Raw genomic sequence first — 10,404 nt, forward strand, 5'->3', positions numbered from 1 at the left:
GGTAGAGTAGCTGAGGTCCATGGTATATGTACTGGAGGTGCCCTGGTATAGTACTGAGGTGTCCCTTGGTGATAGTAACTGAGGTGCCTGGTAGAGTACTGAGGTGCCTGGTATGTACTGAGGTGTCCCGGTATAGTACTGGGTGCCCCCTGGTATAGTACTGAGGTGCCCCCTGGTAGAGTACTGAGGTGCCCTGTATAGTATGGAGGTGCCCCTGGGTAGAGTATGAGGTGTCCCTGGTATAGACTTGAGTGCCCGGGTAGAGTACTGAGGTGCCCTGTCAGAGTACTGAGGTGCCCCTGGTATAGTACTGAGGTGCCCTGGTAGAGTACATGAGGTGCCCCTGGTATAGTACTGAGGTGCCCCTGATAGTAATGAGGTGTCCTGGTAATAAGTACTCGGGTGCCCCTGGTAGAGTAATGAGGTGCCCCTGGTAAAGTACTGAGGTGCGCCTGTATCAGTACTGGAGGTTGCCCCGTGGTAGAGTACTGAGGGCCCCTGGTATAGTACTGAGGTGCCCTGTAGAGTTACTGAGGGTGTCCTGGTAGAGTACTTGAGGTGCCCCTGGTAAAGTACTGAGGTGTCCCTGGTATAGTACTGGAGGTGCCCCTGGTATGAGTACTGAGGTGCCCCTGGTATGGTACTTGGAGGTCCCCTGGTATAGTAACTGAGGTGCCCCTGGTATAGTACTGGAGGTGGCCCTGGTAGAGTACTGAGGTGCCCCTTTGGTATAGTAACTGAGGTGTCCTGGTAGTACTGGGTGCCCCTGGTAATGTACTGAGGTGTCCCTGGTGAGTACTGAGGTGCCCCGCTGGTATAGTACTGAGGGTGCCCTGGTAGAGTACTGAGTGCACCCTGGTAGAGTAATGAGGTGCCTGGTAGAGTACTGAGGTCCCTGGTATAGTATGAGGTGTCCCTGGTAGAGTATGAGGTCCCCTGGTAGATGTACTGAGTGTCCCTGGTAATAGTACTGAGGTGCCCCTGTATAGTACTGAGGTGGCCCCTGGTAGAGTACTGAGGTGCCCCTGGTATAGTACTGAGGTGCCCCTGGTAGATGTACTGAGGTGCCCCTGGTATAGTACTGAAGGTGCCCCTGGTAAAGTACTTGAGGTTCCCTGGTATAGTACTGAGGTGCCCCTGGATAGTACTGAGGTGCCCCTGGTAGAGTACTGAGGTGTCTGGTATAACGAGGTGCCCCTGGTATAGTACTGAGGTGCCCCCTGGTATAGTACTGTGGTGTCCCTGGTATATGTACTGAAGGTGCCCCTGGTTGAGTACTGAGGTGTCCCTGGTATAAGTACTGAGGTGCCCTGGTATAGTACTGAGGTGCCCCTGGTAGAGTACTGAGGTGCCCCTGGTATAGAGTATGAGTGGCCCTGGTAAGAGTACTTGAGGTTGCCCCTGGTAAGAGTATGAGGTGTCCCTGGTATAGTACTTGAGGTGTCCCTGGTATACGTACTGAGGTGGCCCCTGGTATAGTACTGAGGTGCCCCTGGTATAGTAACTGAGGTGCCCTGGTTATAGTACTGAGGTGCCCTGGTATAGTACTGAGGTGCCCTGGTAGAGTACTGTAAGGTGTCCCTGGGTATAATGTAACTGAGGTGCCCTGGTAATAGTACGAGGTTTGCCCCTGGTATAGTATGAGGTGTCCCTGTTTTAGTAACTGAGGTGCCCTGGTATATACTGAGGTGGCCCCTGGTATAGTACTGGGTGTCCCTGGTATAGGTAACTGAGGTGCCCCTGGTATAGGTACTGAGGTGCCCTGGTAGAGTACTGGAGGTGCCCCTGGGTATAGTACTGAGGGCCCCTGGTATAGGTACTTGAGGTGTCCCTGGTAAGTACGAGGTTGCCCCTGGTATAGTACTGAGGTGCCCTGGTATAGTACGAGGTGCCCCTGGTAGAGTACTGGAGGTGTCCCTGTATACGTACTGAGTGCCTGGTAGAGTCACTGAGGTGTCCCTGGTTAGAGTACTGAGGTGCCCCTGGTATAGTACTGAGGTGCCCCTGTATAGTACTGAGGTGCCCTGTAAGTACTGGAAGGTGTCGCCTGGTATAGTACGAGGTGCCCCTGGTAGAGTACTGAGGTGGCCCCTGGTATAACTGAGGTCCCCTGGTAATAGTACTGAGGTGACCCTGGTAGAGTACTGGTGCCCCGGTATAGTACTGAGGTGCCTGGTAGAGTACTGAAAGGTCCCCCTGGTATATGTACGAGTGCGCCTGGTAAGTAACTGAAGGTGCCCCTGTGTAGTAACTGAGGTCCCTGGTAGAGTACTGAGGGCCCCTGGTATAGTACTGAGTTGCCCCTGTATAGTAAATGAGGTGCCCCCTTGTAGAGTACTGAGGTGCCCTGGTAAGTACTGAGGTGCCCCTGTATAGTACTGAGGTGTCCCTGGTATAGTATGAGGTCCCCGGTGTAGTACTAGAGGTCCCCTGGTAGAGTACTGAGGTGCCCCTGGTATAGTTACTGAGGTGCCCCTGGTAAGTATGAGGGTGCCCCTGGTATAGTACTGAGGTGTCCCTGGTAAGAGTACTGGAGTGCCCCTGGTATAGTACTGAGGTGTCCCTGGTAATAACGTACTGAGGTGCCCTGGTAGAGTATGAGGTGCCCCCTGTATAAGTACTGAGGTCCCCTGGTAGAGTACTGAAGTGTCCTGGTATAGTACCTGAGGTGCCCCTGGTAAGTACTGAGGTGCCCTGGTAGAAGTACTGAGGTGTCCTGGTATAGTACTGGAGGTGCCCCTGGTATTAGTACTGAAGGTGCCCTGGTATGATACTGAAGGTGCCCCCTGGTAAGTTACTGAGGTCCCTGGGTATGAGTACGAGGTGCCCTGGTAGGAGTAATGAGGTGGCCCCTGGTATAGTAAACTGAGGTGTCCCTGTAGAGTACTGAGGTGCCCCTGGTAATAGTACTGAGGTGTCGCCTGGTATAGTAACTGATGCCCCTGTAGAGTACTGAGGTGGCCCCTGGTATAGGTACTGGTCCCTGGTAGAGTACTGACGGTGTCCCTTTTTGGTTATAGTACTGAGGTGCCCCTGGTGATGTACTGAGGTGCCCCTGGTAGAGTAAACTGAGGTGTCCCTGGTATTAGTACTGAGGTGCCCCTGGTAATAGTACTGAGGTGCCCTGGTATAGTACCTGAGGTGCCCCTGGTAATAGTATGGTGTCCCTGGTATAGTACTGAGGTGCCCTGGTATAGAGTTAACTGAGGTGGCCCCTGGTAGAGTACTGAAGGTGCCCTGGTAAGAGTACTGAGGTGCCCCTGGGTGAGTACGTGAGGTGTCGCCTGGTATAGTACTTGAGGTGCCCCTGGTATAGTAGCTGAGAGGTGCAGTGTATAGGGGAACTTCAACTCACCGAGTGGTGAAAGCCAGCTTAAAGTTTCTGTAGGCTATCAATGAACTCTGCCTCAGAGGGGGGCTTAGCTCTCAGGGTCAGCATTCCCTCTGTCAACAAGCACACAGACAGAGAGAGAGATGTTKATTTATGTTCCCTTTTGTACTTTAACTATTTGTACATCGTTACAACACTGTATGTAGACACAATATGACATTTGAATGTGACATATCTTTATTACTTTGGAACGTGTAATGTTTACCGTMCATTTTTCATTGTTTATTTCACTTTTGTTTATTATCTATTTCACTTGTTTTGGCAATTTTAACATATGTTTCCCATCCCAATAAAGCCCTTTGAAATTAGTTGAACTGAGAGAGAGACAGAGAGAGAAAGACGGAGAGAAAGACAGACAGACAGACAGACAGAGCGAGAGAGAGACAGAGCGAGAGAGAAACAGAGCAAGAGAGACAGACCATCTGTATGGGTATAAGGGCATAGGGTCTGGCTGTATGGACCTCTCTTTGTGCACGGTGGCATTGTCATGCTGAAACAGGAAAGGACCTTCCTCAAACTGTGGCCCAAAAAGTTGGAAGCACAGAATCATCTAGAATGTCATTGTAACAGACAAATCCTCCTAATTTGAAGGGGTGTCCACATACGGCCGTGCATACATAGTGTAAATTAAGAAGACACAAGAGAACATAGAACCTGTCATTGGATCAATATGTGTCATAATGGTCACATGACCAGAAGAAGAAGAGGAGACAGACCTGCCGGGCCTTTCTTCTTCATCTTCTTACTCTTGTTGCGCTGGTTGAGCTGAGAGAAGGCCTCTGCAGCCTTCTGCAGCCGAGCCACAAAGAACTCAATGTCATCCAGGGAACAGTTCAGGATTTGCTGTCAGAGAAACACGGAGAGAAATAGAGACGAGAGGGATGAGCGAGAGGGATGAAGCGAGAGGGATGAGCGCAGAGGGATGAGCGAGAAGGGATGAGCGAGAGGGAGGAGAGGAGAGGGATGAGCGAAGGGATGAGCGAGAAGAGAGGAGTGAGAGAGGAAGGGAGGAGAGGGGATGAGAGAGAGGGATGAGCGAGAGGGATGAGCGAGAGAGGGATGAGCGAGAAGAGGGAATGGAGCCGAAGAGGGATGAGCGAGAGGGATGAGCGAGAGGGATGAGCGATAGGATGAGAGAGAGGGATGAGAGAGAGGGATGAGCGAGAGGGATGAGCGAGAGGGATGAGCGCGAGATGGATGAGCGAGAGGAGATGAGCGATGAGGGATGAGTGAGAGGGATGAAGGAGAGGGGATGAGAGAGAGGGATGAGAGAGGGATGAAGCGAGAGGGATGAGAGAAGAGGGATGAGAGAGAGGGAATGAGCCGACAGGGATGAGGAGAGAGGGATGAAGAGAGGGTAGAGAGAGAAAGCAAAGGGGAACGAGTGATGTACCGTACCCATAGAGGCATAGCTACTCAATAGCAAATGTCAAATTGCAAATCAAAGTTTATTATTTCTCGGCACGAGTACGTTTGGCCAGCTGCAGAGATCAATGTGCTTATGTGTGGCCAGCTCCAACAGCAGTGCAGCAACAATCTAGCAATACAATAACACACACCATAGAAACAATATAATACCATCTCTACATGCTCACGATGCGCGGAGTGCCATTGTAATACTTAAGCAAGAAAAGATATAAGAACAAGAAAAGGGATTAAGTATAAGGGACCTAGCATCTGAAGTGGACAGCAGTAGTTAAATAGGACAGGCCTTGACTAGAATACAGTATATACATATGACGTGGACAGTAGTAGTTAAATAGGACAGGCCTTGACTAGAATACAGTATATAGTGTTGCACCCTCTCCACTGCAACCCTGTTGATGTGGATCGGGGTGTGCTCTCTGCGGTCTGCTGTAGTCCACGATCAACTTCTTAGTTTGGTTGACGTTGAGTGGAGAGGTTATTTTCCTTGGAACCAGGGTTKTAACCTCCTCCGCTGTTTTGTCYTTGTTGTTGGTAATCAGGCCTGCCAGTGTTGTGTCGTCAGTAAACTTTTATTGGATTCAGTTGGAGACGTGTGTGTGTGGCCACGCAGTCATGGGTGAACAGGGAGTACAGGAGGGGGCTGAGCACGCACCCTTGTGGGACCCCGGTGTTGATGATCAGTGTGGTGTTGCCTACCTTTCACCTTCACCAATTCACCTTCACCACCTGGGGGTCAGCCCGTCAGGAAGTTCAGGTGCTAGGTGTACAGGGCGCGGTTCAGACGCAGGGCCTTGAGCTTAATGATGAGCTTGGAGGGTACTATGGTGTTGAATGCTGAGCTGTAGCCGATGAACAGCATTCTTACGTAGGTATTCCTCTTGTCCAGATGGGATAGGGCAGTGTGGAGTGTGATGGCGATTGCGTCGTCCGTGGATATGTTGGGGTGGTAAGCAAATTGGAGTGGATCTAGGGTGTCAGGTAGGGTGGAGGTGATATGATCCTTAACTAGCCTCTCAAAGCACTTCATGATGACAGAAGTGAGTGCTACAGAGGGTGATGATAGTCATTTAGTTCCGTTACCTTTGCTACCTTGGCTACAGGAACAATGGTGGACATGTTGAAGCAAGTGTGGACAGCAGACTGGGATAGGGAGAGATTTAAAATATTCGTAAAATACTCGTAAACACTCCAGTCAGCTGGTCTGCGTGGGCGGGGGCCCACGTCGGCGGCTCAATGTCTGGGAGCGAGGCATAGTTGTCCGCGACGTGGCTGGCTTTCCCTTTATAACTGTGAGTGTCTGGAGTCCCTGCCACATGTGTCTCATGTGCAGGTTAATGTTTATTGTCATGAGTCCTGTCCTGGAGGCAGAACTGAGCAATTACCACTAGATGGGCCAGCTGCAAAGTCAAAATTGGCTATATTGTAAAAATTTATAAACATTTGGCTTTTTTGCTCCTAATCTAAGGTTAAGGTTAGGCATTAGGGTTAGCAGTATGGTTAAGGTCAGGGTTAGGCATTAGCGTTAGCAGTATGGTTAAGGTCAGGGTTAGGCATTAACGTTAGCAGTCTGGTTAAAGTCAGGGTTAGGCATTAGCGTTAGCAGTATGGTTAAGGTTAGGCATTAGGGTTAGCAGTATGGTTAAGTTTAGGTTTCAAATCAGAGTTCATGACTTTGTGGCTGTGCTAGCTAGTGACCTCCAGGGCAAGATTCATGACAATAAATGCCAACCTGCGTCTCGTGTCTGAGCCGTTGAAAATGCGACTCCACTTTGTCCCTGTACTGTTGATTTGCCTCTTTGATTGCCTTTAGGAGGTCATAGCTGATCTGTTTGTACACGTCCATGTTCCCACCATGCCGTGGTTAAATGTGGTGGTTTGCTTTTCCACGCTTTTTCACGGATTTTGGTTTGGATAAGTTTTAATCATCCTCTATACACTTCCTGATGAACTCAGTCACCGAGTCAGTGTATATGTTGATACTACTCCCAGAGGCGAACCCGAACATTTCCCAGTCCGCGTGATCAAAACAGTCTTTAAGCGTGGATTCCGATGTGTCACGCCAACGTTTTACAGTCCTTACCATGGGTGCTTCTTGCTTAAGTTTCTGCCTATAGGTGGGGAGTAYCAGGATGGYGGTGMGGTCTGATTTCCCAACGGGAGGATGGGGGAGGCCCTTGTTGCTGTCCCTGAAGGGAGAGTAACAATGGTCAAGCGTGTTCTCCTTGCGTGTAGCACAGGAGATGGTGCTAGAATTTGGGTAGCGTTTTCCTCAGATTTTCTTTATTTACTTTCCCAGCTAGAATGAAATTGCGGCCTCAGAATAAGCGTTTTCCAGTTTAGTTCCTTGAGAGCCGTCGTGGTGTCGGCTTTGGGAGGAATATACACGGCACTGAAAATAAATGAAGCAAATTCTCTGGGGGAGGTAATGCGGTCAGCATTTGATGGTGAAGTATTCCAGATCTGGAGACCAAAAATGGCTTGAGTTCTTGCCACAATCATGAGACATACTCCTCCATCTTGGGTTTTTCCTGGAGAACCCCGCTGGCTGTATGGACGGGGACAATATATCCGGTGAGAGCCATGATTCCTTGGAAACAGAGTATGTTACAGTACCCTGACGTCTCTCTGGAAGGAGATCCTCGCCCTGAGCTCATCTACTCAGTCCAGCACCTGAACGTTAACTTGTAACAAACTCGGAAGCGGTGGATGGTTTGCTCGCCTCCTGAGTCTGACTAGGATCCCACTTCTCCTCCCTCTTCTCCGGCGTCTACATGTTGGTGTAGCACCAGGGATGAATGGGTCTGCATCAGAGTGTCCAAAGAAAGGATCCAGGTCAGGGAAGACTAATTTCTGGTTGAATTTTTGGGCGAGTGACCTCCGATCTAACGTCCAAAAACTATTTTCGGCTGTAGGTAGAACTACTAGAACCATTCTGTGCAAATAATGTAAGAAAAAAKWAAAATAAACAAAGCAAAAAATCATGCAAATTTGGATAGGAGCTAGAAACAGGGCGACCATCTTGTTTAACATCTTGTTTAACATCTTGTAAAACGCTTTGAGCATCATGAAAAAGCTTTATAAATCCAATCAATGAATAGTATTAATAATAGTATTATATTAGTACTTAGTGTTACTCACCACGTCCTTCTCAATGCGCTGGGCCAGCTTCTCATGGGACTCTGGGTCCTGCTGGGCCGAACCTCGCCTCTCCACATCTGAAATAAAGATAACAGTTATTGGTGTTGTTGATGTTGTTTTGTGTGTGTGTTAACATGATATGACCATACTGATATGACCATACTGATATGACCAATATGATATGACCATACTGATATGACCATACTGATATGACCAATATGATATGACCATACTGATAAAACCATCCTGAAATAACCATACTGATATGACCATACTGATATGACTAACATGATAAAACCATACACCCAGACCCTTCACCGAATGTGAACACATTCAAGCCGTCTGATTGGTCCCAGAAACCAATGGGTTGGGCCAGAGACAGTGTGTGTGTGTATCAGTGTGTGTTTGTGTGTATCAGTGTGTGTATCAGTGTGTGTAATTGATTGTGGTTTTGTGTGTGTTGTGTGTGTGTGTGTATCATTGTGTGTGTGTGTGTGTGTGTGTGGTGTGTGTGTGTGTGTGTGTGTGTGATCATTGTGTGTGTGTGTGTGTGTGTGTGTGTGTGTGTGTGTGTGTGTGTGTGTGTGTGTGTGTGTGTGTGTGTGTGTGTGTGTGTGTGTGTGTGTGTGTGTGTTATCAGTGCATGTGTGTATAAGTGCGTGTGTGTATCAGCTGCGTGTGTGTGTCAGTGTGTGTGTGTATCAGTGTTGTGTAGTGTGTGTATTCAGTGTGTGTGTGTATCAGTGTGTGTGTGTATCAGTGTGTGTATCAGTGTGTGTGTGTATTAAGTGTGTGTGTGTATCAGTGTGTGTATCAGTGGGTGTATCAGTGTGTGTACTCTTACCTGCATGTTCATGGCAGGCCACAGGCCCCTTGACTGCGGGGCCGAGCCCTTGGGGGCCGAGGAGGGGGGATGATGGACTCTCTGTGGTGCTTTCATCCTCTCCTGGTTCACCTGAGAGGAGGAGAGGAGTTAAGGGGCAGCTGGGACCCCTGAGAGAGAGGAGTTAAGGGGAGCTGGCACCCCCTGAGAGGAGGGGAGTTAAGGGGAGCTGGGCACCCCTGAGAGGAGAGGAGTTAAGGGAGGCTGGGCACCCCCTGAGAGGAGAGGAGTTAAGGGGAGCTGGGCACCCCCTGAGAGGAGGGGAGTTAAGGGAGAGCTGGGCACCCCCTGAGAGGAGAGGGTTAAGGGGAGCTGGGCACCCTGAGAGGAGGAGAGGAGTTAAGGGGGCTGGGCCCCCTGAGAGGAGAGGACTTAGGGGAGTGGCACCCTAGGGAGAGGAGTTAAGGGGAGCTGGCATCCTGAGAGGAGAGGAGTTAGGGGAGCTGGGCACCCTGAGAGGAGAGGAGTTAAGGGGAGCTGGGCACCCCCTGAGAGGGAGGAGTTAAGGGGAGCTGGGCACCTGAAGAGGAGAGGAGTTAAGGGGAGCTGGGCACCCTGAGAGGAGAGGAGTTAAGGGGAGCTGGGCACCCTGAGGGGAGAGGAGTTAAGGGGAGCTGGGCACCCCTGAGAGGAGGAGAGGAAAGATTAAGGGGAGCTGGGCACCCCTGAGAGGAGGAGGAGTTAAGGGGAGCTGGGCACCCCTGAGAGGAGAGGAGTTAAGGGGAGCTGGGCACCGCTGAGAGGAGAGGAGTTAAGGGGAGCTGGGCACCCTGAGAGGAGAGGAGTTAAGGGGAGCTGGGACCTGGAGAGGAGAGGAGTTAAGGGGAGCTGGGCACCCCCCTGAGAGGAGGGGAGTTAAGGGGAGCTGGGCACCTGAGAGGCAAGGAGTTAAGGGGCTGGCACCCCTGAGAGGAGGGAGTTAAGGGGAGCGGGCACCCCTGAGAGGAGAGGAGTTAAGGGGAGTGGGCACCCCTGAGAGAGAGGAGTTAAGGGAGCTGGCACCCCCTGAGAGGAGAGGAGTTAAGGGGAGCTGGCACCGCCTGAGAGGAGGAGAGTTAAGGGGAGGCCTGGGCACCCGCCTGAGAGGAGAGGAGTTAAGGGGAGCTGGGCACCCTGAGGGAGAGGAGTTAAGGGAGCTGAGCACCCCATTATAAATCAGGGCCCCTCCATAAGAATGGAAATATCACGATACTATTCGCCCCCCCCCCCACCACACATGTTTTAGACGTCAGGCCTTAGGGTTCTACTTTCAAGGTCTGTGGTCGTATCTTCTTCCCATGTTTTGCTGTCCCCAGAGCGCTGTCGATGTCTGCATGGACATCTTCTGTGAGGGACAGGGACCATAAAAATGTCTTTAGAGAAAGAAGACTTGGGAGGATGTATTTTTCGATATATTAAATTATCTGTCAAACTTTATCTCTGTTTTCTATAGCTTCAAAGGGAACTTCTGCTTCCTACGTCAGTAGGCTGGATAATTGTCTGTACTGCGCGTAGAGACTAACGTGACACTCCACCTCGTCACCAAGGTGGAAGAAGTGTATGTCAGGTCTGTGCTTGTTTCAGT

The 10,404-nt window shown here is 50.3% G+C and overlaps 1 protein-coding gene across 1 annotated transcript; it reads right to left on the reverse strand.

Annotated features, from left to right (window-relative positions):
* Positions 1 to 3,362: 3,362 nt before the first annotated feature.
* LOC111971965 (epidermal growth factor receptor kinase substrate 8-like protein 2) lies at positions 3,363 to 10,153 on the reverse strand. The gene is made up of 5 exons (XM_070446090.1): positions 10,088 to 10,153; positions 8,801 to 8,912; positions 7,958 to 8,034; positions 4,108 to 4,234; positions 3,363 to 3,444 (listed from the first exon to the last, which is right to left on the reverse strand). The coding sequence occupies exons 2-5, from the start codon at positions 8,895 to 8,897 to the stop codon at positions 3,374 to 3,376; spliced, it is 372 nt and encodes a 123-aa protein (XP_070302191.1). The 5' UTR covers positions 8,898 to 8,912; positions 10,088 to 10,153; the 3' UTR covers positions 3,363 to 3,373.
* Positions 10,154 to 10,404: the final 251 nt, after the last annotated feature.

The sequence above is a fragment of the Salvelinus sp. IW2-2015 genome, linkage group LG13, assembly GCF_002910315.2.
Source record: "Salvelinus sp. IW2-2015 linkage group LG13, ASM291031v2, whole genome shotgun sequence".
NCBI classification, from domain to species: Eukaryota; Metazoa; Chordata; class Actinopteri; order Salmoniformes; family Salmonidae; genus Salvelinus; species Salvelinus sp. IW2-2015.

Coding starts and splice junctions, on each gene's coding strand:
- LOC111971965 (XM_070446090.1), bottom strand. CDS start 8,897: ATGAAAGCACCACAGAGAGTCCATCATCCCCCCTCCTCGGCCCCCAAG. Junction 4,235..7,957: donor AGCGCATTGAGAAGGACGTG/GTGAGTAACACT, acceptor TTTCTCTGACAG/CAAATCCTGAACTGTTCCCT. Junction 3,445..4,107: donor GAAGAAGAAAGGCCCGGCAG/GTCTGTCTCCTC, acceptor GCTTGTTGACAG/AGGGAATGCTGACCCTGAGA.